Source organism: Lagopus leucura, unplaced genomic scaffold (genome assembly GCF_019238085.1).
Source record: "Lagopus leucura isolate 7727_CA_CO unplaced genomic scaffold, USGS_WTPT01 Super-Scaffold_806, whole genome shotgun sequence".
Classification (NCBI taxonomy): Eukaryota; Metazoa; Chordata; class Aves; order Galliformes; family Phasianidae; genus Lagopus; species Lagopus leucura.
Window position 1 is genome coordinate 1045080 of NW_024962260.1, and position 27897 is coordinate 1072976.

The 27897-nt window shown below is 40.5% G+C and overlaps 1 protein-coding gene across 1 annotated transcript; it reads left to right on the top strand.

The window, feature by feature from the left end:
- The first annotated feature begins 270 nt into the window (after positions 1-270).
- SLC5A1 (solute carrier family 5 member 1) lies at positions 271-27122 on the top strand. Its single transcript, XM_042865982.1, has 15 exons — positions 271-743; positions 3020-3091; positions 9582-9686; positions 11982-12041; positions 12413-12517; positions 17789-17894; positions 18117-18197; positions 18728-18948; positions 19943-20078; positions 20546-20653; positions 21687-21837; positions 22404-22572; positions 23677-23892; positions 24151-24253; positions 25075-27122. The coding sequence occupies exons 1-15, from the start codon at positions 657-659 to the stop codon at positions 25293-25295; spliced, it is 1941 nt and encodes a 646-aa protein (XP_042721916.1). The 5' UTR covers positions 271-656; the 3' UTR covers positions 25296-27122.
- Positions 27123-27897: the final 775 nt, after the last annotated feature.

Consider the following 27897-nt stretch of genomic DNA (forward strand, 5'->3'; position numbering starts at 1 on the left):
TAGCCACAATTGAGAGAGCACAAGACCCCAATCTGAACACTCTGAAATTCAACACATGAAGCTCCAGGATCTAAATCCTGTGTTTCACACGCATCTTCACCTGTATCCATCTTTACCTGTGAGAGAGAAAAAAGCGGCTTCAAATCGTTTCCCTCCCAGAAGTGTGGGACTGCTTCTGCACTGTGTAACGCGCTGAGCTGAGAGGTGACGCAGTGTCCCAGCTGCTGGACCCCGGGTTTTCCCCAGGTGTCAGGTCACTCCTCCTCACAGGTGATTGTTTGCCATCATCATCTAAAAGAGCTGCATCTTCCATGACTAGATTTACAGGTACAACCACTTAAAAAAAAAAAAAGTATTCACGGCGAGGTAAATATGCAGGTTTATTGCAGCCAAGCCACTCCTTTCAGTGCTCATTCCTTCTTAGACATCTGCTCACCAATGTTAAAACCCCGAGCACCTTTGGCAAGGGGAGAGATCTGCCGCACCTGTAGCAGGGGAGCAATATTTAGGAAGGAAGTGCTGTCAGAGGAAAAGCAGCAGCTTCAGCTTGTGTCCCAAGACAAGTGAATCTTGATGACAGCAGTTTATCATTAACCTGAACACTGCAAGAGGCATATAAGGAGGGAAAGAAGAAGAAAGCCAGAGAATCATCCAGGATGGAATCCACCATAAGGATCAACAATGCTGCAGACATCTCTGTTATTGTCATCTATTTTGTGATAGTCCTGGCAGTGGGAATATGGGTATGTTGGGCTTTAATTTTCTATTTTTTCTCTTTTCTTTCCTTTTTTTCTTTCTTTCCTTTTTTCTTTCTTTCCTTTTTTTTTTTTTTTTTTTTTTTTTTTTTTGGTGCTTGATGAACAGGTCGTTTTGTAGGTCCTAGGAAAATGGCTCAGTAAATGAAAATGTATAATTATTAAAGACCGTGGTGCTTAATTGAGATTGTTAATAAGTGTATGGTGAGGAAAATATGGGTATTTACTGAAGAAGGGAAGATGAACTGGGGACAGAACTGTTTATATGGATTGAATAGTTAGTGGAGAAGGTGGAGTAATGGGGTTTGTGTGGGGAAGAATCCAACCGTGAGAGGTCAGGTCTGCAAAGCCCAAGCCAAGTCCGGTTGCTGGTAGAAAGCAGGCTAGAAGCTGTGAGAATTGGCTGTGTGAGGTGATGTGTAGGAAACAGCAAGAAGTGAGAGTTGTAGGGAAGCAGTGAAGGTGAGTCAGTGTGCAGGGAGGGCAATATGGGCAATATGGGCTAATGTCTGTGGTGTAAATTTGCTGCTGGACTGTGGGATGGGCTGAGTGCTGCAGGCTGCTCTCAGCAGAAAAGTGATGTGGGCCAAGACTGTAGCTGCCATTTGAATGCAGCATTATTGTGGCTTTTCTTTTTGCCAGAGGGACCTTGGCTATAGAGAGCAGTGCCTTTGTAACTGTGAGGAAGGGACAGTTTCAGAGGTGGAAACAGATGGCTTTGACTTTTTGCTTGTGATCTAAGCAGAACTGTACCTCCTGCCCCCAGGCAGCAACACAGAATATGCTGAGCACTGCAGGGGAAAACTCAGTGCCTAATCCTGAAACAAGGGACAGTGCTTTCACAGCTAATGGGGAAAGGCAGATACTGTCCTGCTGGTGCTGAACTGCTTGGAAGTAATGGGCCCTTATTATGTGTTACAAAGCTGTAAACCATAGAATGTGCCGAATTTCCAAGCTGCTATTCTGAGGCTTGCTCTTTCCTTGGGGCAAGTGCTCCTGGTCACCTGAACACCTGACAATTAGCCAGCTGAGTGGAGGCCTTGTCCTGCTATAATCCTGAGCTTGCCAGGAGCATCCCAGTGGTCCATTTCACAGAACAGAGAAATGTGCTGCAGGAAAAACCCATCCCTACCTAGCAGCCTGAAGAGCACAAAAAATGGGAGGTGAACACAGCATGATCACAGCCCGGTCTTTATCTTTTTGTCATGGTAGTAGATTGAAAAACATAGCAACAAATCTGAAGACCTCAGTGTACCTGAACACCTTGCTGTCTTGTGGGAAGAAACTGGATCTTTGCTGTGGAAGTCTTAACTATTGCTGTAATCAAAGGTCTTTGTCAGAAAAGGGCTGGTCAGATAATGTATTCTGAGTAACTCCTGGAACCCTTTGTCTCCAGCAACAATGTGTTCATTATTGGACAGACGCTTAATTCAGCTACTGTGTGCACTGAAATGGAAATTTATTTCATATTCCCTTTCTTCTGTGTCAGAATAAAATATTTGGCTAATTTTCTTCAAGTCTTCTTCCTGTATTTGCCTATTCAAAGTTCATCAGTGGAGACAATGGGAAGCCAGTATTTGATCAAGGTCGTTAATAAAAGGAGGAAGCTTCCTTCTAAAGGCTGTCCTTTGTTAAAAACAAACTGAGTGCAAGAAAAGGAAAATTTTAGCCTACTTTGTTTGAACTTCAGAGGAAAGTGTGTGCGCTGCTGAAACCACAGCAAGAAAATCAATTTTTGTAGATATCTGCTTGAGCTGGATAATACTGAAGAGAAAAGCTGCATAACTTCTGCCCTGTGAACATACAAAACTCAGTCTTTTTTAGTGCTTAAAATCGAAGAGGTTACTCCCCTAATGAAGTGTTCTTCTGAGTTTGAATTTGTACTGAATTTGTAGTAGGGTGATCAATTGTTTTGTTGCATTCAGTGTTACTTTAATGTTCTGGTTTTATTGTAATGAGATGAAGCCATGAAGCTTGAATGGTTAATATAGACCTAGACACAAGAATCATTGTTTGTAGAATCATGTAATCATTTGAGGTGGAAGGGAGCTTTACAGGTCATCTAGTCCAATTCCTCTGTAATGAACGGGGTCATCTACAGCTGAGTGTTGCTGTTTTCTTTGTCATAAGTTCTTTCTTATGACACTTCTTTTTTCCACTTTGCCCTCCTGTTTTAGCAGTTTGTTTTTAGTCAGTATATGACTTGCCTATGATGATTAAAACACAATTTAATCACTCTTCTTTTCTCTCTTTTTTTCCTCTAGGCCATGTACTCAACCAACCGAGGGACAGTAGGTGGATTCTTTCTGGCCGGACGGAACATGGTTTGGTGGCCGGTCAGTGTTATGAACTCCATGTGTGTATAAAACATATTTATGCTTCTGTATGTGCATCCACTTCTGTATATTTCATCCTTAAATATAAAGTATACCTGCTATAGTGTTAAGACTGCAATGGCTATGCCAGGTAGACATACCTTATTTATCTTCAGACTCCCTCTGTACTCACTGTGGTACAATACTAACTGTACACCAAAAGCCGCCTCACAGACAGGATAAAGTGCTGGGGAAGCTGTGCTGAGCTCTGAGTTGTCTTGATGATGAGACATCAAGAACTTGAACTTAGATACTTTGATATCTGAGTAGATAAATCCAATGCTTTGCCTTTTGGTTCACTGCTTTGTTGTTTTTTTTTTTTTTTTAATGTTTTGAATTTAGTGTTTTCACTGCTCTCAAAGAAGTTGACTTATTTTGAGGTTATCATGGAGAAGAATTAATCTACTGATTCCTTGGTATTGCTCTAGTGTCTCCAACTTTGGTAACAATTTGTGGTCAATGCAAGGAGAAAATCCTGGAAAGATTATGATGAACTATTGTTAAAACAGTTTCAAATTTATTTAATGATTATCCGTGACTTATATTGCTTGTCTTTGGTGCTGTTTTCTCTTCAAAGAGGAAAGCAGTTACAGACATGAAGCAACGTTTCATGGCTATCCAGCAGGCCTCTGGCAGAAGTGCTGTTAGAAGCAATTGTCTGTTTCTTCTAGATGATACAGTATCTGTTCAGCAGGACTTCAGAAAAATCTTCATTGTACTGATATTGTACATGCTTTCATGTGCTTGAACAGAGACCATCAACATTCCTGATTTTGCCTTGTTTCAAAAAATGTCTTTGCACTCTGTAAGCTTTTTGATTCAAGATTCCACTCACATGGAATGTGGTTATGGGTTCCAGATGGATTTGGTTACAGGATCTGGGGGATAAAGGGAGTAAATATTTATTCTCTAAAGGTTTAGTAATTTTCTGGAAGTAGGTCACACAAATACCTACATTATGTTCAGTCTTCTTCACTTCAGGGAGCTCTTGTCTGGCTTTAGAAGGAATCAGAGCTGCCATTTTAATGATATAAAAAGATTAAGGGCTAATGACAGTGAAAGATGTGTTCATTTGGTTGAGTAGATCTGAGAAAATTCAAGTTCCACTGAAAGCCTGAGGAAAGAGAAAGTTTCCTTTATCTCCTTTCCATGTTACTATGAGATAAATTCTATAATTTTAGGGGGAAAAATTGACTTGCTTGACTGACAGTTTAATCTGGACTGGTTTTAACCCTGTGCAATTCTGTCTACTTGTCGACAGTGAATGTTAATATTCTTTGTGCAGACATAAATGAGAATGGAAGTGGTAAGGCAGAAAAGACTCACCATGACAACTTTGTGTGGCTATGGAGGCACAGAGAAGTCCTAATGATCCCCCGAAGACCCAGGGGCAGTCAACTAACACTGAATTCTCTAGCAACACAAAACCAACAGATTCAACTCCCTTACTTGAGCAGAAAGACAAAATAGATGACCCCACGTGCAGCATCTGCTGCCGGACCATCTCTCTTCCCTGCCCAAACTGCACAAGCAGGCATGGATGCAGTGCTGGTCATCAGTGCAGTCTTAAGATCCTCCATTCAGTCCTTCCTTTCTCCATTCTGTGGATCATTTTGTGGCCATGAAGGTTGATTGGTATTTTACAAAACTAAGTCTGTAACTTCTTTTTGACTGTTTAGTTGATTTCAGTTTCTGTGTTATTTCACTGAAATCACTGCCCTTGATGCTGTGGATGAGTCAACTCAGTAACTCCAATAGTTCATTAGCAATCAAGATATGTAGTTATGTTCTCACTGATTGCCAGAACTTTAAGTCTATCATGAGTTAATTGTATGAGTATGAAATGCTGTTCCCTTACAAAGTCTTTTCAGAGAAAAAGAGAGAAGAATCTTCAAGAAACTGATTTTGGCTCCTTATGCTTTGAAGGAAATCTCTTTAGGATAGACCTGTATGACTTTTTAAATATTCATAACCAGCTGTACTTTATCCCAGAGAGTCACAGAAGCTCAGAGAAATTACCAGCTTTTTAACCCTGGGCCTTGCAAACTGAACTTTTCAATTCTTCTGTTCAAATACTTTCTGCTCTTGTAAGAAATTCAGCATCTGTTACTAAAGAACAGTCAGCTTCAGTCATAGCCATTAACGAGCCTTCAGACACCATGAAAATCAACAACAACAACAAAACCTCAATTTTGAAGCTTTTCTGCTTTGAGTTCTGTTCTTCAGGTTCCATGGTTCCGCAGACAGCTGTCTGCACGAAATTGTGAGTTATCTTAGAAGCCTCAGCTCCTGAGGCATAAATGCTAATAGGGCAAAGCAGTATTTGGTGGGCATCTGATGTTCAGATATGGCTGGAAAGATTTACTGCATAGATAGTAAGTGGGGAGCATTTCAAAGTCAAAGACATAATGTACTTCAAACAAATGTCACTCGGTGTATTTGCTGTTATTAAAGCCTTGATCTTTGTGAGCAGGGTAAGAATTAAAGGGAAAAAATACACTTTTTTTCCTCAGTTCTGCATGCCCTCTTTTCAAAGCCCAACAGAACTGATCAGTGGCACAATTTCTGTTATCTCTGCATCCAGTTAAGTTTTACATACTCTCACAATTCTTCCAATTTGATGGATCTGACATTGCTGTGAGAAGCCAGTAGGGACAACCTGGTACATGTAAGATAGTACCTTCCTTCCACAGATGAAGTAAAACAGGAAATTTACTTATTTTGTCAATTTCCGTACCAAAAAAAAAAAAGGTGTGAAACCGAACTGTTTTTAGAGTAAAAATGATGATAAAATATTAAAAGCAAAGCTCTGGTAGAGCAGGGAAAGTGAAGAAGATTTTTGCAGAATCTGTCAGAATGTTTCAGCCAGCCTGGAGGTGCTGTCTGCATCTCAGAGGACAAAGGTGGAAGGTTTCAGATGAGTCTGTTTATGGCTGTGCTGCTCCCACAGCTGTCACACTCACTAAGAGACAGAGACACCTTACCTGACATATATTGTGTCTCCATATCTGTCTGTTTATCAGTGTTGTTTAATTTGGCAATAACACAATACTGAGAGCCTGAAGAATAATCAAGAGAACAGAATAAAACCCAACACTTCTTTCTTTAAGTTTTTTACTATGAGTGGTGAGGTGCTGGAACAGCTGCCCAGAGAGTCTGTGGATGCTCCGTCCCTGGAGGTGTTTGAGGCCAGGCTGGAGGGGCTCTGGGCAGCCTGGGCTGGTATAAAATGGGGAGATTGGTGGCCCTGCATGCGGCAGGGGTTGCAGATTTGTGATCCTTGAGGTTCCTTCCAACCTTGGCCATTCTGTGATTCTGTGTTTTCTTTGGGTCTCTGAGCCTTGGAAAAGTCACAGTAGTATTTTACTGTAAGCATCAAACTGATTTTTCCAAAGTGACTGAAAGTGATCTCATAAAACTCGAGTAGGGAAGCATCTTTCCTACAGGATACAGTCACAGCTGTGAGTTAAAAGAGAAGTATGGAAACTGTTGGAGAGTAGTTCTTAAGCATGGGAATAAGAAATTTGTCAGAGAAGAGGGATTTGAGAAGCATCTTCTGCAGGTGATTCAGAAAGGTGACCTCATGCTGCTGTGAAGGAGCTTCTCTGTTCTCTGTGGAGTGGCTAAGGGCAGGTATTCTCTTTGCCATAGGGAAGGCATGATCAAGGTTGAGGAAAAGTGTTTGATACTGAACTGGTGCTTTCAAACAGGAAAGCAGACATTAGGAATGGAGGATATGTGTGATCCTGAGAGGGAGAAAAGAAAGGCATAAACTGAGAAGTATGCACACTGCCATGGCAGTAGTCACTGATTTGCAAAGAGCACTGTATATAAGGTTTGGAACAGCAAGTGCCAGGATGTCAGTGCATCCTAAAGTTAATGAAAAGTGCCAAGTGAATCAGTTAATGAATAACACGGAAAAAACATAATGATCATCATCTGCCTGCAGGGTGATAGTACTTTTCCTGAACAGAGTGCTCTTGTTAAAACCTGACCCCTTAAAAGATCTGAAAGGAGTTAATGTTCCACATTCCAGGTTAGCTCAGTTTTTTGCCCTCTTTCCATCCTAACAGCTTTTGTTCCTTTCAGTCTACTTTCCTCTTCACTTTTCCTCCTCTATCTGTTGTAAAAATCAATTCACCAACACGTTGCTGAGAATGGCTAACGATTCCAGCTTCAGCCCATCCTCTGGTTTACAGCCATGCACATGGAGGAACTCAAATATAAAGATCTGCTCTCTTAGTAACACACTGCAGAGGAAAGTGGCCAGACACAAACACCCAGCCTGTTCCACCTCGGTGTTCCCTGTGCTCACTACAGCAAAGGCAAAAGGACCATCTAGTCCAGCTCCCTGGGCACAGGCATATTTGGCAGACATTCCTCTCTCTTTAGCCAGCTTTTAGCTGCAGTTCTCATTAATTTACGCTTCCCTGCTATGATGCCACGTTCCACCCTTGGTGATTGTGTTCACTGTTACGTACTGATTTTGTAGTTCTGCTGTACCAGGTGTTCTCTAATTCAGAAAACAACATGTAGAAATTGAAAGTGATACATGCACCGGCATTGCTTCGTCCTAAATGTGTTGGTAGATTTGCTTGGTTTCCCGTTTTTCTTAAAACAAAGCTGTACTCCGTGTGGAGTTTGAACACATTCCCAGTAATTGCTATGCTATGCCCTCTGTTTTTAGGCACTGAGACAAATCCCACTGTAGCTTTCTTTTCTGAGAGTTCTTCATTAGCTGCTTGTATTACTTAGATCTGCATGCAGCACGTTTCAAACTTCTGGAAGAGGAGAGGGAACACATTAAGTAAAATCAGGGATTAATGTGGTTAATCTTTTCTGGTGAGTGCAATTTCTGATAACCTAAATTAAAGTTTAATTCTCCATCTACAGGGAGAACACCAGACAGCAGTTACTAATGTCTAATATTAGTACAGTATCTGTTTCTTCACAATTATTTTTGAGCAAATACTGCTGTTGTGGTTAACAACAAAGTGGTTAAAAGAAGTTTTTTTTTATTACGAGTAATGTCTCTGACTTATTTGCTAATGCCTGTTACAAGACTTGTCATTCCTATGGGAATATATTTAATATGACAAACTGATTACATTTCTGTAGGACACAACTGAGTTCTAGAAAGCTGTAAAAAAAATAAAGAGTAGAACAAAGTGAACTTAGAGACAGAAATTCCTCTAGTCCTGCATAAGGACTAGAAGATAACAGGGAATCCAACAGCAGAAAGGAAGAAAAAAAGCTTGGGAAAGAAGCAGTATAAAGGTGAATGATTTGTTGCATGTAGCAAATGAAGGAGGAGAGTGAGTTCTGTTCTGGCTGTGGTGTGGCTCTAGAGAGTAAACCTGATCTTCACAGTGCATTTCTATGATGAAATCCCTTTTATCCTCCTGAATCTGAGGCAGTCATTCTTGTGCCCTCAGGAAGGTTGCTTTAATTTTTACTGCTACACAAAGGACTCACTGCAGTGATTGCAGACCTGGAGATTTGTGAATACATTCATATATATTTTAGGACCCTACAAATCAATCAGTGAATTGCAGGCAAGGAATATTTCTATCTCTTGTAACTCCAAACATATTGCAAGTGTACTTGGGATCTACATAAGAAGCATGTGCAGGTGCAGATCCTGTATTCGTGGTTGTAAAAGAATGTTTTCAAGGCTTTTAGGTCTTTCAGTTTAGAGGACTACCTCAGACCTTTCCTTTCTGAGTGGCTCCTGCCTTGTCAGCAATCCAGCCTCAACCTTTCTTGGTCTTGCTCTTTCTCTGATCAGCATTTCTTGTGTTTCTCCCCCTATTCTGTCTGCTGGATCATTGCAATGTCTGGAGGTCTTTGCAGCATTCCTTCAATCCAGCTCCTTTATTTGCTTTATTTAGCATCTTCCACAAGCGCTCTCAGCCATGTAGCTTGAAGAATTGAATCAAGTTAATTTAATATCTTTTGACTAAAAGTCAAACAACTGTGAAATCTGTACGACTCTGACTGATTGCACAATTAGTCCCACAGTCTGCAGAACTTCATTATGAAACAGGAGTGCAGGTTTGACACAAGCGCACTTATTGTTTCCTCCTTGAGCAAGGCAGATCTGTGTTCCTGTCTCATTGTTTGTGTATCACCCAAATTCAGTTGGTCAAGTTTTGCAAATATTTGAAAGCCTGTTTTGGGTCATAACCTGTGTGTCAGTTGGAAGAAGAGTTATGCAGTTTTGTATTCATGCTTCATGTTCTAGACATGAGGGCTAACGTTTCAGGTTTGATGGGGGATGGAGAAAAACAACGAGAGTCTTCAAAGTAGTCAAGGAAGTTGGTTGTCATTCGTTCTCATTGTCACCACCTGATGATAGACAGGCCTGAGTTCAAAATGTCAGGTGAACATGGTTTTTTCAAGTTGTCATGAACTGACCTTAAGAATCAAGTCCTGTTCTTTCTGTTTCCAGATCGGTGCTTCACTCTTTGCCAGTAACATTGGCAGTGGACATTTTGTGGGCATAGCAGGAACAGCAGCAGCTGGAGGAATTGCCATTGGAGGGTATGAATGGAATGTAAGTCACATGCATTTGGGTGAGCGTATCTGTGACACCAGAATTATCTGCACGGGTTAATCAAGATGCCATCGCTGAATAATTTTATGCTGTCAAAATTTACTTGGCAATACTTGTTTCTGTACAGGTCTACAAATGCTAGTGTTGTCTCCTAGTTATCTTCCTTGGTCCTTGCACAAGTGACTGGGAGATGATGGCCCTTTTATGTTCAATGAAGGTTTTTAGAAAATGTTTGACCCAAAGAAATCAGTGGATTCTCTTCTTCTTATTCTTATTCTATCGTTTGATTACATTTAATTATTGATAGGGAGCACTCTCAGACTGTAGGATGTCTGGAAGAGGTAGTTGGTTTTATAACCCACAATATTTTATTTTTTACTGCAGTTTGCTATTTATAAATTGTTGAAAAGGCTTTATTTTCTTCACAGGCCATAGGAAATTTGGGACATCCTTCACAGTCACCTGCATTCTAAAAAATCTTTTCCCTTTTAGTTTCTCCTTCTTCTGGCTGTACATGTTCTACATGGCAACCATAAGTGGAACAGAAATATCCAGGCTGACTTAAAATGAACTGCTTGGGGTACCAGCAGCAGTATTAACTGTGACAGCATGAAGATTCACATGAGCTGATTAAATGCATTTCCTCATTCTCAGATATTGTGGGTGTGGATAACAGTGATCTTATGATGCTTGATTCATGTGCATGGAAGGGATTATACCAAAACACAAAAGACTTAATGAGCATTACATAGGTTTCCTTGCATTTAATTCTGTGCAGTGAAAGAAACATACTTCAATGAGGAACTGTATTTTTTCTCCTTAACAAGTAAGTGGTTGCTGCAAAAATTCAGGTGGTTATATAAATATTAAAGGAGAACACTAAAGGCTAACAAGAATTGTGAGACAGTTTATCTGTCATCTTTCTCTATTTGTTTACAATGGTGCTGTAGGCAACCTTATTCTTCTTCTCTTTGCACAAAAACTAAGCAAAAGAAAACAGAACAAACATTACTTGAAATTTCACAGCATTCAAAGCTCAGGGACACGTACTCTCCTTCAAACATACTCATAGCTAACTCTTCGTCTCCTGGGAGGTTCTCCATGGGCTGATGTAAATATACAGAGTGCAACAATTGTTGTTTAGCAAGAAGCACTGATGCATGCATGTGTTTGGAGAGTTACATTACATAGTTCCTTAAATAATTATGACAGAAAGACTCTTGACTGTATAATTCAATTCTCCTCTTGAAAGAAATATTGATTATTATACTGCTTGTATCAGTATTATTCCATGAAATTACTTCTAAATTACATTAATCTGATAGCAGATGCTGAACCACTCTTTCTTGTCCATTTCTCATCTTTGATCTAAAGGCAAAACTCAAAAGATAATGTTACTGAAAACGAAAACAACCTCGTGAGTAGGCAGAAAAAATGTAGAATTTTGAGCAGAATTTTGTTCTTCATTTGTCTATCTAGTTATGTACTACTTCAGTTAGGGAGAATTTACTAGCCATTTCAGTTAGAAAACTGACACCAAAATACAGTAAGATCTATAGTTCACAAAATGCACATGGCCATTCAAAATACACTGAGCAACGATAATGTGGAAATACCAAATCCTGTACTAGATGCTTGTAGTACATATTGTACAGAGTGTGGGATCGCTGTAATACACTGTGCCTTGTAAAACACAGACATCTCACAGAAGCTCAGTGCAGAAAGAAGCTAAAGAGATATCAGAAGTGCTTCTTTACCCCATACCTACGATTGCTGGTGTCACGAGATACCATTGCAGCACAGCTGATTCTGAAAGGTAGTCTGATTGTACCTGGGATGAAGCAACTAGCAAATGGGTCTCAGTCATTAGACTTAATTAATCCTTCTTTAATATTTCCCAGAAATTGTGGACTTATGGGCTGATTGCATTTTAACAGCATGCTTTGAGGACAGCTGGAGTAAGCTAGCATTGCTGGTAGGGTGGCATTATGATACTGAAAGGCAAACATACGAGCAGAAATCAGCAGTTTTTCTCCAAAATGTGTTCTCATATGTGCTTCTTTTGGAAACTGAGCATGCAATTCAGTTTCCACGGTGCATAACAAATCTCTTAGCCAGGATTTCATTCCCAGATTTTCAAGTGTAAGACAAAGGATCGAGCAACACCCATCGCAGCCCCAAAGTGCCCAGGTTTGAGTGGTCTCAGTGGTCTCTATCTGCAGTTTGGTCTGATAAATGGTCTTAGTGCTGTCTAGAGAGAGGAGGCTAATTCAGCTGATCTTGTCTTGACTGCAGGCTCTGATATTTGTGGTTGTTCTAGGATGGCTGTTTGTACCCATCTACATCAAAGCTGGGGTAAGTAAAAACAGTGTTATGTTTTCCTGTGCTGTTTGTTTTAATCATCCTCTCTCTCCTTTTTTGTGGATCAGGTCTGGAGTATTGCAAAGCCATTATAAATGGCAAAGGAGATCTGATCACAGTAGAACCTGTCTAGATTATCCATATGTACATGAGTAATGATGATTCTCAAATTCTGAGACCTGAGATGTGTTTGGTACTCTGCTCTTGTTCTCCTTTGATTCCTGGAGCTGCTGTTCCATGCAACTGCATTTGTAGCTCCCTCCCTTTGCCTTCCACTCCTACAGTATCTGAGTAGCAAAAAGCTTCCTCTAACTCGCTTTGTATCCCTGCCCTGTTGTCTGAGACCTTCTCTTCCCACCCTGCAGGTGGTGACGATGCCAGAGTATCTGAGGAAGCGTTTTGGTGGGAAGCGGATTCAGGTCTACCTGTCAATCCTTTCACTGATCCTGTATATTTTCACAAAGATCTCAGTACGTACAACTTCTGCAACAATTTTTCCATCCAAAGTTGATCTAAATAATAGAAACTGCCATTTACATTATTATGCACACAACTGACTGTTGCTTCTGAAGTCCAGTTGAACTAAGGAGTAAAACGTGTGATACAATATTTACGTGTATTTTCTTCTGTGCAGTGAGATTATGTGTGCAGATCTGTTTTGCAGTCTGAGTTTTGCTGGCTTCCTTGAACATCTCTGGGAAGACCTTCTTGGTGTTTGTTGGGCTTTCTCTCTCTTTTTTTTCTGTTTTAATGTTTCTAAGGTTTACTTTTATAACAGGCAAGAATGGAAGGAACCTTATATTGTATTGCACTCTGTTTAGGGATCGATGAAACATGGGAGGAAATTTCCACAAACATGAGTTTGTACATTTTGATCTACGTGAGTCATCTGAGAAATAATAGCTGCTGCTTGTTTCACCATTAAGTTTTAGAATCTTTTTGCCATCAGTTTGGGCACACAGCATCGCATGCCAACCCTCTGTTCGTTCTGCTAGGAGAATGAGCAATACTTTTTGGAGAAGAGTGCTGTTGGGTTTTCAAGGAACAGGATTTTTCGTCCCTAGGCTTCATATTCATCCTTCACTCTGGTGAACATGCCATCAGCAATACAAACAGCTGAGGGAAAAGAGCAAAAGAACAGTGAAAAAATGAGAATGATAGAAGCTAGAAAACAAGAGAGTGGGAAAATGCAAAGGAAATGGTGACAGCTGAGGTGAAAGGAAGAGAGATTCTTTTAATGGGTAAATGGTTGCTATAAAGTTTAAATTGCTATAAAGTTAATGTTTATTAAGCATGTGGTTGTGCTGCTGTGAAATAGTGAAGGGAGCTGGTGTTTTCCATATGTCTTGAAACTACTAAGCCTTTGAAGAAGTCCACAGTTCAGGTATACCTCAATCTGTTGTTTTTCAGAAGTTGCCATGGCAGATTACTCTTTGCCCTCTGCATGGGAGCTAAGTGATAATAGTGCAATTTAAGCTAAAAGATTGGCCTTTTGCTCTCATTCTCACATCTTCACGATAACTGATCCTTGCAGAGGTTATAAATTAAACAGGTTGGTGCTATGTGACTGGCCCCAACGCTGGATTTCTGTATAGTTCAGAAGGATCAGTTAAATTTACTGTTGTTGCGCTTAACTACCACAATCAGAAATCCCAGGTATGTTGCACATGACACAGAGCTCTGGCAGTCCCAGCAGCTGAGAAACATTTCCAATCAGATGACTCAGTCCCATTCTGCAACACATTTGCAAGAAGCCCATTAAGCAGGTTCTGAATTTAGTCTTTTATTCCCAGCCTTATAATGCCTAAGAGTTTAGTCATGGGATTTCATCCTGTTTCACTAGAGGTGTCTTAATTCCAGGCAAGATGCATTCTCCATTTAAACTTCCCATGTGATCACGCGGCTGAAGCACCTTCTTGTGCACTTGTGGAGCAAAGCAATAGTGAAGAGATGCCTATAGCAGCAGATTACCAGCACCCCACTCTACCTCCCCAACTTCTAGTTATTCCAGATGTATGTGGAGAATTGCCATAGAATTGAGCAGAGGAAAATTTGGTGTAGAATTCTGTAACTATTCTGACACTGTCAATTCCATGTACAAATATGGCTCTGATTTCTGTAGCATCAAACGTTTTCTGCACTGTTGCATTGTGTGACTACATTCAGTAGAGCGGAATTTGCTGTATTTTATTTGCAAAAAGCAGTTTTTGGAGGTTTCAGGTACTGCCAGAGAAGTAATGGTAGGTTTTTCTGTCCCATGCTATGCAAAACCAGGCCCAAATTGTCTTCAAATGAACATCTCCAGGAGCACAAAGGGAAGGGCTGTTCCATCCTGGCCCATAGCTAGTTTATTTGTGCTGTGTAGAGACGTATGCGCTGTGCAGAGCTAGCACAGGTCTCTCTTCACAGAGGCACATTTCATCTCCAGACATACCCATGTGTTGTCAATCTGTGCCCTATCCAACCTGCAGATTTGCATTTTACTTCCTCGACTGCTGCTTTTCCAAACACTCCTTTGTTGTCACCTGGGCTTAGTGAGATTTGGTGTAGAAGGATCTTTCCGCCCTGCCCTTGACAGGCAGTCACACCTAACAGTTTAACTGCCACTTATCCTTCTAGAATAAGAGCAGCACATTTTCAGGGTAGTTATTTCACGTGTTGATTCCTTCATTTGATATCATACTATTGAATGTTCTTAGTAATATTATAATCAGGGTACGTTCCAATGAATAATAAAATACGTCAGGCCATGTGACTCCTGGCTTGCTCTCTCTGGCATGCTGCCCAATGCTGCGTGATGATTAGATTCTCTTTGCATGTATCTGTACAAGATTATTACTGTTTCTGTCTTTTCTTGGACATTTTCTTTCTATTTTTATTGTTCCCTTGTTTTGTGGCTATCAACTGCTTGTCAGGAAAGGCTATGCTGCAAGGATCTTTGGGATCACATGTGATCATTCAGCCCAATTGATTTTCAGCTGGCTGCACAAGCATCTCACATGTGTGTGCTTCCTAAGCATGCAGTACTGTGAGTCCAAAGCCCCTGGCAGCTGTCAAGGCCTTGCTTTATAACTGCATTGCTGATATTGGTCATTGTGCCAAAGAATAAGGTCTAGAGAAAATAAAATCAAGAGTAATTAACTCAATTATGATAAGACCAAAGCAAATTAAATTCTGAAGAAATCATAAATAGATTTATGAGAAATCAGGGCACAGGTTTACCAACATAAGGGGAGGAAGAAAGATAAACTCATCTTAGAACTTCACAGTGTAGAATAAATTATAGAGCACTGGAGTTCATTATGTTGGAGCTGGATCCTCTAGTGATATATAAAGGCTCCAAGTTAGCTATCTTGCATTCTGCCAATTGCTCCTGGAGGATCTGTGCATGGCTTTGGAGAAAGAGCTTGTAATGGGAAGATTTGTCAGAGATGAGATAAGGATTAAATAGTATCATTAAAAGGCTATTTGTGGAGAAATAAGGAAATATTGGAAGGAAATAATCTGATGGGAGGGAGGAGCAGTGAAGCTGGAAGGTAACAGCAATTCAAAGTTGCTGATAAATTGCTTAGGACACGAAATAATTAACTGTATGCTTCTTTGCTAGGGTCTTTTAGGACCATTAATATTTAATGCTATGTAAGCTGAAGTAAAGCCAAGAACAATAAAAGATTTACTTGGACATAAGCAGATCAGTGGTGTGACAAGGTGGGAAAAAATATTTCCATAGAGATAAGGGACAAAGGACACAACCTGGCAGCCATTGGGAGATACAATCTGAAAAGTCCTCATTCCTAATTTCAGCCTAAAACCTGTAAGAAATGTCATCATCTCAAGCTGCTTCAGGGCAGGGTTTGGGGAGTGGAACCCTTGCTGTGGCTCACACCCTGCTTCCTGCTTGTCTTTTGCACATCGGGGCACTGCGTGAGGATCTGCTGCTCTGGTCAGCACTGCCTCATTCTCCAGAGCAAAGCAGTCCTGGCTTCAGCTACCTGCAGTGCTTTGTAGCTCCTGAGCGTGTTTGAGCACTGGAGGACTTGTGCTGTGAAGGGAGGCTGACTCCCTTTATTGTGCCTTTGTATGGGAAGGGTGGGATACAGAAAGCAGGCGTGCAGGTGGGATTGGGTGTGAATCCTTCATCTGGATCCAGGAGATACAGACCTCTAAGGAAAGGAGGACTAATGGCAACTCATTAGAAATGCATTGGGGTAGATCAGTCTTACTGTAAACTTAGGTTGATGCAGAATATTTTTAATTAAGGAGATTATTTAATGTGTTTAAAATCTCAGTAAGAAATAGATTGTTATTCTGAATAGATATAGATAGATCACAGAATCACAGAATTGTAGGGGTTGGAAGGGACCTCCAGAGATCATCGAGTCCAACCCCCCTGCCAAAGCAGTTCCCTACACCAGGTCGCACAGGTCGGCATCCAGGCAGGTCTTGAACATCTCCAGAGAAGGAGACTCCACCACCTCCCTGGGCAGCCTGTTCCAGTGCTCCGTCACCCTCACTGTAAAGAAGTTCTTGCGTATGTTTGTGCGGAACTTCCTATGCTGCAGTTTCCGGCCGTTTCCCCTTGTCCTGTCTCCACTCACCACTGAAAACAGTCCGGCCTCGCCATTCTGCCCCCCACACCTTAGATATTTATAGACCTGGATCAGGTCCCCTCTCAGTCTCCTTTTCTCAAGGCTGAACAGACCCAGTTCACTCAGCCTTTCCTCATAGCAGAGATGCTCCAGGCCCTTCACCATCTTCGTGGCCCTCCGCTGGACTCTTTCCAAGAGATCCCCGTCTTTTTTGTACTGGGGAGCCCAGAACTGGACGCAGTACTCCAGATGAGGTCTTACCAGGGCAGAGTAGAGGGGGAGGATCACCTCCTTTGACCTGCTGGACACGCTCTTTTTAATGCACCCCAGTAAGCCATTGGCCTTTTTGGCCACAAGGGCACACTGCTGGCTCATGGCCAACCTGTCGTCCACCAGGACACCCAGGTCCCTTTCCGCAGAGCTCCCCTCCAGCAGGTCATCCCCCAACCTGTACTGGTGCATGGAATTATTCCTCCCCAGATGCAAGACTCTACACTTGCTTTTGTTAAACCTCATCCAGTTTTTATAGATAGTATATTTAGATATAGATAGATAGTAAGATAGTATATTTAGATATAGATAGATAGTAATATTTTTTACACATGAGCCAAAGGTCTCTTCTGTTAGCCAGCAACTTGTCAATTATTCTGACCTTAGGAACCTTAGATTTGTGATAAATTCTTTGCTTTTAATGCCCACATGTCCTGAACTGGTGAGACTAGCTGTAGCACATGTATGTAAGCAGTGAAGAAAAAGGGAGAGAGTTACAAGCATTAAAGGAGGAGCCCTGCCATATCTTGGAGACATCACAGGTCCCAGCCCTGGGCATCGCAGTGAGTTTTCAACTTTACTGAAGTCCCTCAGAATGGATGCACACAGTAGTGAGGAGGTGACTGCCTCTAGCTAAAATGAGCTGTTGCTAAATATTTGGGAGTTGTTTGAGAAATGCTACGCTGTTCTTATACTGAAAGAACCACAGTTCTGAGAGGAACAACTTCTATTTTCATTTTGCTGGGTTTTTTTTTTGTTGTTTGTTTGTTTGGTGCAGTACTGTAAGGGATTGTGTATTTCAGCATCCAGTCATGAACGTATGATGTGCCATCACATAGAACTTACCCCTTGCCTAATATGTATCATTTCCATCCCTTACAGGCAGACATATTCTCTGGAGCCGTGTTTATACAGTTGGCCATGGGTCTGAATCTGTATGTGGCTATTATTATCCTGCTTGTTATTACTGCTCTTTACACCATCACAGGTGAGTTTGCAGAGCAGCCTGATAAAGTAATTAAATTAGAGAAGCCAGGAAAAGGAAAACAGGGGAAGTGGATGAGAAAAATAAAAACTCGACAGGGGTGTGTTTTACAGTGATCTTTGTTGAAAGAGAGAGGTAGAAAAAATGAATAAAAGAAGAATAAAAAGAAGAAAGATTTTCATTGAGGCATTTGCAGAGGGGCTGACCTGTTTGTTCTGTCATTAGGTGGCCTCGCAGCTGTGATTTACACAGATACCTTGCAGACGTTTATCATGGTTGTGGGATCTTTCATTCTCATGGGATTTGGTAAGTAAATCACAGTGCTGACAGCAATTGATCCTGCAGTGCGGGGCCCTGTTGTCTTAACTAGGAAATTTCAGTTCTTATGCCTGTTATCAGGGAGTGATGTAGGCATGTTGCCTAGCAATCTGGTCATTGAGACAACTCCATTCCAAAGGACAGGTGAATCCATAAGGTACTGTGTAACATCCTATGAGAGAACAGGACTACTGGTGGGTAATGAGGTAGAGGTGGAGTTGCTGATTATGCTCTTCAGAAATTCAGAGAGTAACTTTTTTCCAGAAAATTATAATTTCATAGATTTTCAGATGCTAATGCTTGAAATTTCTGATTCAAAATGAAGAACTGTTGGCCACATTGCATGGTTTTTTTTTTTGGTTTTTTTTTTTTGCATATATATATATGTGTATATATATATATATACTCTCTAGGGTTTTGTTCATCACTGTTACGGTGTTTCTCCTTCACATTGTCTGACTGTACTTGAGATGTCAGTGTTACATCCTTTCTCACTTCTTTTGCTTTTTGTTTTTCAGCATTTAAAGAGGTTGGAGGGTACGATGCATTCATGGAGAAGTATATGAATGCAATTCCATCCAATATCACCTATGGAAATAGCACAATTGATTCAGAATGCTATACTCCTCGAGCGGATGCTTTTCACATCTTCCGAGATGCTGTCACTGGAGATCTGCCATGGCCAGGGCTCACGATTGGTTTGAGCATCCTTACTCTGTGGTACTGGTGCACAGATCAGGTAATGTGGAAGCCATGTGCCTTGGAAATGCAGAACACGAAACTCTGCAGACTTCTAGTATGATCTAAGAGTAATGTTTGCTTCTTCTTTCCCCACAGTTTGGTATTCAAAGCTATGTCACAGGAATGGCAGTTATTTTAGGTCTTGTCAGAGTATTTCCAGCTTCTGGTTTCTAAACTCCTTTAATAAATGGCTCCATTTTGGGGCTGTTGGACCATATGTGTGCAAGAAAATGGAAATGGTGTTCTTTCGGTTCTTCTTATAAACTGCTCAGAAGATACAGTGTTTAATTCCTTTCTCGTGTTTTTTTAATTTATAATTCTGCGTAAGAACAAGGAGAGAGTTTGTAATGTGGACATTTACTTAAGAAACCTCATATCAAATGGTCTTAGTTGGACTGGGATGGTTCCCCATTCAGCGACCTTGGTTTGTTTCCTGTTTGTGTGGCTTCCACCTTTGCATGCACAGTTTTGGGTGGATTTTCTTTATACGTTTGGTCTTTCAGTCTGGAGACTCTCACCGTTTCCTTCTTCCTTCCCCTAAGAGCTATCATCCAGCTTCCCAGAGAGATCACACTGGCATGAAAGTAGAAAAGTGTGCTCCTGCAAAAGTGACATACGCACATGCTCAATCTGAAGAAAGTGATCTCTCTGCTTTCTGAATTGTGAGAAGGACAATTTTTCACAATTTATAAAGCAAGTTAAAAAAGCAATGTAAATATCTATTTTCTTCTTTTTTGTCTCTTGATTTGCTTTATAAATAACTTTTGAGAACAAAAGAGTATTGGCTCTTGAACACGTGCTGAATAAACGTTATTTTCCTTGACTTATTTTAAATGTATTTTCAAGTAGTGTTTATGTTTTCCTGGTGATGGAAATCATAAATGGGCTCTTTCACCATCACACAGGTTAAGGAGCACTTTGTTTCTGGAATGTGGCTTGGTGTGTTCGTGGTACTGATTGAGTCATGCGTGCCTGTTGTGTCTCATTGACAGGTTATTGTCCAAAGATGTCTCTCTGGCAAGAACATGTCCCATGTGAAGGCTGGATGTGTGATGTGTGGGTACCTGAAGCTCTTGCCCATGTTTATCATAGTGATGCCTGGAATGATCAGCCGAATTTTGTATGCAGGTATGCACATATATTTACAGGGATGCAGATGTCCTCCTGCTGCCGATCTTTCATTGGCAATTTCTCTCAATTTCCTTTTCTCTGTCCTAAATACCTGTCAGATTGTTGTCTTGTCATACAGTTGTTCAGGCACATATGTGCACAAATACGGACTGCACTGAGCGAATCCACAAACCCACAGGCAGAGAAGAGGTGTTTAGGTTGAGTGAAAACTGTGTTCCTCTGTTTTTTATTTGACTTGCTTTTCTCGTGTTACTGAGTTCTGGTCTGACAAATTAATTCTGGTGTTTTTGATCTGCAGCAATTTTTAGTATTTTTTTTTAGAGAGGAAAAGGAAAATGGAGGCTTAGAATCACCTTCCATCCTGCTAGCAGACCAAGGATGATATAGAATGTGTCAGTCCAGTGGTTCAGTGCATATTTGTTAATATGACCTTGTCTAACCGTGTCTCATTATCCTCTTCTCAGATGTGGTGGCTTGTGCTGTGCCTGAAGTCTGCCAGCAGGCCTGTGGCACCTCAGTGGGCTGTACAAATATTGCTTATCCAAAAATGGTAGTAGAACTTATGCCAAATGGTAAGACACTATTTTTGTTTGTTGTTTTAGGAAAGGCGAGGCTGCCAGACTGTAAAAATGAGTGAAGGAGAGCCCAAGTCTCACATTTAGCTAAAAAAAAAGTGTTGCTAAAATAGTTACTGTTAGTCTAAGGGGTGAGAAATCCTAATTGATTGTGGCTGTGGGTGCAAAATAGTTGCATGCCAACAATGTCAGCTCTCAGCAGATACTGAGCAATGACATTCTAATTGTTCCCCTTCCCTGCAAAGGTCAAAAGTAACCTACTTTGCCTGTTTTATAAAGGACTGGGGAATTCTGAGTTGCAGGCATACACCTGCAGTCCTTATGCCAGCCCCACTGAGGTGGGAGAAAACATTGTCCTGTAATGCCTGTTCAGTGAGAGAATGAGGCACCAATCTGTAGAAGACTAAGTATAGGGAAAAGAAACAAAAACTGCAGAAAACCGGAGCTGATTCAGAAGGCTAGAAAAAACAGATTATGGTATTATGCAAACCATGGTACTTCCTTGATCTCTTTATAATTCCCCATTGTTTCATAGATGTTGAAGATAGTCTTATTAAAGTACTATCATACTTCCCCATACTATGTTGATTAGATCATGCTGCTTGGAAAAGTGGTTTTTCCCTGATGTTTAATCAGTAAAAGAAACTTTTATCTGATTTACAAATATATCACAGGCAACTGAGCACTGCACTGAATTCAAGAGAAATGATTTTATAATTGTGGGTGAAGTCTGCTTATTAGTTTTTGTTTCAGCATCTAATCTGAAAGCGTTCACAAAGGAAGTACCTACACTCTAAAAGCTCAAGCATTGTCCCCTCACTGCTGTAAATAGCTTTTCCAAAGCTCAGCAGCATCACTCTGCTTGCATTGCAAGAGAGTGGCAGGCAGACATCAGCACATAAACGTGCCAGACGTACACGTAGCTGGCTGACTTGATGGGATCAGACAGTCTCTATGGATGGTGCTGTGTATCGACACGCTTCACTGAATGCCCATCCCACCTAATGTATGGGGTGTCTTTGTTTTCCAGGTCTACGAGGTCTGATGTTATCAGTCATGTTGGCATCCCTTATGAGCTCCTTGACTTCCATTTTTAACAGTGCCAGTACGCTGTTCACTATGGACATTTACACCAAAATTAGAAAACAACCGTCAGAGAAAGAGCTTATGTTGGCTGGAAGGTAAGGCAGAAATGCAGCACGCCTGAGAAGCCTCCAAAAGAGTGCCTGAGTGAAAATCTGTATTTGCAGTGTTCAGGCAGCGCAGCAGTGGCCTCCTGTGGCCAGGCAGGCTGTCCCATGTGTGCTTTCCCTTCTGGATGTTTTATGATAATAATTTCCAGACCTTACGTCCAATGGAATAGACAGTGGCTAAAATAATGCTCAACACTTACTTCCTACTGCTGTTCAAAGGGAACTATTTACAGATACCTTTGTAGGCTTTATGCTACACCATGCTCAGCATCAATCAACTAGTTCTACCTTATTTGCTTTTGGTTCATCTCTAGTCGTAACAAAGGAAAAAAGTAATTTTCTGTGTTTTAATTGCATGTTTAGCTGTATGATGACGGGTGTTTGACAGACATGATGCACAACTTGAATTACTTCTGTTTGTTCAATGGTAATTGGCCATTTCATTGATTTCGCTGGTTGAAATACAAAATAGACATTTAAATTATTGATCAATTGCTGTTTCTGATAGATGCTTCCTAGCAGGTGGCTGATAGAATATCTGGCTATGTTTGCAGGGCATTTATGGTGGTTTTAATTGGCATCAGCATCGCCTGGGTTCCTGTGGTGCAGTCAGCTCAAAGTGGGCAGCTCTTTGATTACATTCAGTCAGTTACCAGCTACCTGGGACCTCCCATTGCTGCTGTCTTCCTGCTTGCCATCTTCTGCAAGCGAGTAAATGAACAGGCAAGTGCAAATCAGGAAATAATGAAGCTGCATGTTGCTTTAGTTATCTTTTTTTTTTTTTTTAACCAAACATATCACTTTTCACCTTTGTTTTGGATGCTCTATTCATTTGTCAGCAAACTTTTCAACAAATGCACTGTTGTTTCCTCCATTATTTCCCATTGCTTTTTGGATCCATTCTAAGAATTGCTGTTTTTTTATTTTTAGAACAGTGAATTGAGAAATATTTAAGTAAGTAACTCGAAGGGATGAGGTCTGGATTATGCTTTTGGGACCATGAGCCAGCTACATTAACTGCTATCTCTCTCAGACATTCTGAAGACTCAATATTCAGGACTTCAGTTTCTTTCCTATAGTGCTAGGAATAATATTTGCTAATGGTTCAGGTTTGCTCCAAGAAGAAATGGTTTCATGAGAAAGCCTACAGAGAAAAAGGCATCTTCCTGTTTTTTAATTTGGCTGAAACTTTTTGTAACTGCTTTCCCTCAAGACCGTTTCAGTGGTTCTCTGTGTGTCTGTCCAAAAGATCCTGCTTTATGCACAAAGGGATGTTCCATGTGCTATCCCAGTATAGACAGATCTCACAGATGAGCTGAATCTGTGTGCCCTTTGTGGAAATCTGCAGTTGATCTGTGATTGCAGCTGGAATTTTGCCAGAGTTAGAATTTAATATAATCCTCATGTGTTTGTGTACGTAGCATTCTTCAAAGCTGGATGAGTAGTACAGATAAGTATCAAAGCTTAAAATACATAAAATGAACTCCAATATTGTAATTGTTTATATGATTTATCAGTATTTCTTGTTCAGAAACATTTTAGCTAGAAATTGAATTAACTATCTTATTATTATTATTGTTGTTGTTGTTATTATTATTATTATTATATAATCTTATTATTAACTATCTATATACCATGAAAACTAGAATATGTTTCCATTGGGATTTCCAGTTTTCTGTTACAGTCGTTAGTTATTTGACTTCATGAACTCATGGAATGGCTGAAATTGCCAAAGTCAACATAATGTGTCAAACCTGCATGTTTCCCCCAGCAGCTCTTCAGGAGTTACAGCGTGCCCTTTTTGCTAACTTCTGTCCCTTTCTGCAGGGTGCCTTCTGGGGCCTGGTAGTTGGGCTGCTGGCCGGGCTTGGTAGAATGATACCAGAGTTTGTCTACGGAACTGGTAGCTGTGTGGCCCCTTCCAACTGCCCGTTCATCATCTGTGGGATTCACTACCTGTATTTTGCAATTATTCTTTTTGGGGTTTCTGCCATCGTTATCCTGGCAGTCTCCTTCATGACTAAGCCAATTCCTGATGTACATGTAAGTATTACTGCACTTCTGCTCCTGGAGAAATGAAGTTTACCACTAGTTTTAAATACTGTTACTTGGCATATTGTCACATTTCATCTGTCTACATCTTACAGTCCTTGTAAGAAAGCAAAGGAGATAGTCTTCATTTATCTGTCACTGAGCTTCAGTGACTCCTAACGATCCAAGGCGCTGATTTAACAGACATTTGGGATGCTGTGGTCTCCGTGCACTCAGGATCTAGTTTTAAACTTCTTTTTTTAATGGCAGCTTTATCGCTTGTGCTGGACTTTGCGGAACAGCAAAGAGGAACGTATTGATCTCGATGCAGATAATGTGGAGGAGAAACCTGATGAGAAAGATAAGGAATCAGGTAACTGATGAATAATTTCTGTTGCAGTATCTGAGATGCCATCAGTATGTTTGAGAATCCCTATTCCATTCCTGAACAAACAGCATGCATAGTTTTCATAAAACAATACACCCCAGCAACAAAACCTCAGCCCAGATTTAAAGGGCTAGTAAGGTGCCCCTTAAATACACGAGTCCTAGTGCAGATCAGAACTGACAGGAGAAATACTTATTCTCTAGGTGGCTAGGTGCCAGTTCTAGGCTTATGTTAGCAGTGGTGTGCATTGGCAGAACTGCATGTAACTCTGGCACTTGCAATGAAACAAGGAGAATTCATTTTGAAATAGAGTGTAGTAGCAAGGACTGAAGGAGCAAGGCATGGTGCAGGACAAAAGGAAAGCTAATTGCCAGACATCCATCTGAGCAAAACCTCCTGCTTCCTTTGCTGGGCTTCTCATTCTGCTGCCAAGTTCCTTTTCATAAATATCCTATAATTCATCTATTTGTTTTTTGATTAAAAGTATAGAAAGTAGGGAAAAAATGAGTGAACAGGTTGAGCTTTGCAGAGTGACCTGCTTCTCACTTACACAATCAAGTCTCTATGCTTTAAAAGGCCTTCTTGCAGTATTTAGAAAATCACGCTTTTTTCCAGGTGAGCTGTGAAAACACAATATTAATTTCATTCTTGTACAGCCTTGTACTGTATTTAAAAGCTTCCATGCAAGTAAGACCATAAGTCAGAGCTACTATATTAAATATAGGATGGAGCTCAGCCACGGAGAACTTGTAGTGTATGCAGCAGTCCATGCTTACATTTCATGACCAGTATGCTATTCCTTCCAGTTTCAGAGGAGAGTGAAGACCCAGGATGCCTAAAGAAAGCTTACGACTGGTTCTGTGGCTTAGAGCAACAAAAAGGACCCAAACTGAGCAAGGAGGAAGAGGAAGCAGTGAAGAAGAAACTGACTGACACATCAGAAGTGCCACTTTGGAGGAATGTTGTGAATATCAATGGCATCATCCTACTGACTGTAGCTGTATTTTGCCATGCCTATTTTGCATAAGCTTCTGATTGCAGTTCTGAAATCGTACTGTATTGTCAAGAAGAAACAATGAGTTGTAAACTTACACAGATTCATTTAGTATTTTCATGCTCTAAGTTTGCAAAAATCAGGGTAATTTACTCACTGATTCTGTGATCACAATTTCAACAATCTCAAGATCAAGAATGCTAGGAGTTCAAGAAAGGGAATTTCCATTTGGAAATTGAATCAGTCCAGGATTAATAGAGGTTCAGAATTTTCATCCTATATTCTCTCTTCTCACGATACATTTCATATTTTAGGTGCAGAACAAGACTGCACGAACCACTGGCTCATTTCATGAGCCATTTATCAGGGTTTGTGAATTATCTCTTGGGGCCAATGACACTATTTTAATTTTTCAACTCTTTCTCTTCTGATCATTCAGGTTGGTTTTTTTTTTCCTTTGCTTATGATAATTTGATTACCAAAAAAAAGAACCATCAAACAACTGAGGGGCCATATTGTGGGCCAAACTAAAAAATCACTTTTGTTCTCTCCAAGCACAGCAGTGAAGGGCTTTTGTATATATCAGTGCATTTGATACTGCATCTAACTTTCCATTGTCACTTTTTTCCACTTCATTTTTATGATATTTTTCATCATCTTGTGTTTCTCAGTAACGAGTGGAACATGAACCACCTGAACTGACCGCCTTTTGAAACTGGTCAAAACAGGATTCAATTATCCTATCAGGAATTCTGCTTATGATAGATTCTCTGCTTAAGGTTCAAAAGGTCCCCCTCTTGTATATTTTAATGTGTATCTATACTTGAATGTGAAACTTTTTTTATACAAAACACATGTATTATATATGCATACAATACATTATATATATGCACATATGTGTTATATATCAGAATATATGTATGTGTGTATATATATTTATTTATTTATTACTGATTGATTCCCATCTTGGTATGTCAAAGTTAATCTCTACCCACAGCTGTTAGGACCTCTTTATCCTGGAGATGGTGTTAATGTTTTGCTTCTTTCTATGAGCTGAACTACAAAACAATCCATGAACGTTGTTGAAAGTCCAAAGCATGAGTGCTGGTTTTGCATTTTTCTTTTCAGAACGTTTGAGGGTTTTGTGCCACTTCTCTGAAAGACTGTAAATATTTCTTCTGAAGACTGCATTGAGAAATACAATTCATGCTGTATGAAATTTCAGTATGACAGTGTGAGTTCATGAAGGAGAGCAGCCACAGCTGTGGGATGCCAGCTAAGTCAGTCTGATTGGCTCCACTTGCTAAGTGTGAGATCTGCTGGAGATGCAGGAGAAGATAAGTGTAACACTTCAAGTCAAAAAGCAATAAATCTCGTAATGTATGGGTGATTCAGCCTCTTGGGGAATCAAATGTAGAAAGAAGACATCAGCTGCTGTGGTCAAGCCGCTGCACAACTCCTTGTTACTGTTGCACAGTATCATGGCATGCTGTGTTGTCTCTTCCCACAGCACTGCAGCAGAACTGTCCTGAGGTAGGTGCATCTCAATAAAGGTGGTGTCACCTCTGTACGCCCCACCACGTCGCTGCCAGCTCCTCCAGCTTTAGTCCTCACTTTATCATCTGACAGTATCATCTCTTCATTTACATCTCAAGCAAAGTGCTCTGCTGGTCCTCCTTACAAAGCCTGCAGTATACTGAAAAGGTTTGCACGAGCCAGATTAAATCAGTACTATATAAATATCAGTGCAAGCTTTTTATTGCAGTTAGTAAGTGAGAGAGTATTTTAAAGACCATGGAATGAATTATATTTAATGAACTTTGAAGTCATTTATGTATTAAAGTATTTGCATGTTTTGAAGCATTTGCTTTTCCACAAAACGATGAGACTTCTAAAGAATGTAATGGAAATCAGAGAAACTTAATTTGGTGTCTAGATTTTGGTTCTGCTTAATAGTAATGGATAACAAACAAGTAAGAAAGCCTACAGAAAAGGACTGCCCAGATTCCTTGTTGTCATATTTGTTACAGAAGGAAAATACAGTGAAATTACACAACCACTTGGATGAAGGCAAATAACACAAGTGATTTCCTGGTAGCCCGATCAGCCTTTAGATGACCTCTTCATTAATCAGTCACTGTCACTTCATCTTCTTTCCCAGGGTTAAAGGATTTTGAAAAATTAGCTCTTTGACAGAGCCATTCATTGTACGTCCCCAACAAGCTGCTTTTGTTCAGGTCTGAGAACTGCCTGCTGTAGGGACCAAGGTTCAAACGTTTCCATGTAGTCTCATTCCTGTTTGGAGTGCTCTAATTCTGTAGAATTTCGCATAGCCACACAATTTTACCATGGGTAGCTCTAGATTAATAGATTAATAATTAATAGATTAACAAATGTCACCTAGATTTGGTAGGTGTTGCATTCAAGGGCAACATCATGGCGTTAAGGAAGCAAGCAAATTTTCTTCATTTTTCAGTAGAACAGTTGTTGCTGTGGGGCACACGGAGAAAAAGAGAAAATCCCAAAGATGCTTACGCTGCCCTGGGCAGGGATGTGAATTCCATGGGCATTCTTGTTCCCGTGTTTGCTGGAAGTTTAGAAATCCTTCTGTCACATGTCTCTCCACTTGGTATCT

What these genes read in the sequence shown, in the direction of transcription:
- SLC5A1 (XM_042865982.1), top strand. Translation starts at nt 657, where the DNA reads ATGGAATCCACCATAAGGATCAACAATGCTGCAGACATCTCTGTTATT. An exon ending in TTTCATTCTCATGGGATTTG is followed by an intron (nt 18,198 to 18,727) that starts GTAAGTAAATCA and finishes TTTGTTTTTCAG; the next exon opens with CATTTAAAGAGGTTGGAGGG. An exon ending in GCAAGCGAGTAAATGAACAG is followed by an intron (nt 22,573 to 23,676) that starts GCAAGTGCAAAT and finishes CCCTTTCTGCAG; the next exon opens with GGTGCCTTCTGGGGCCTGGT.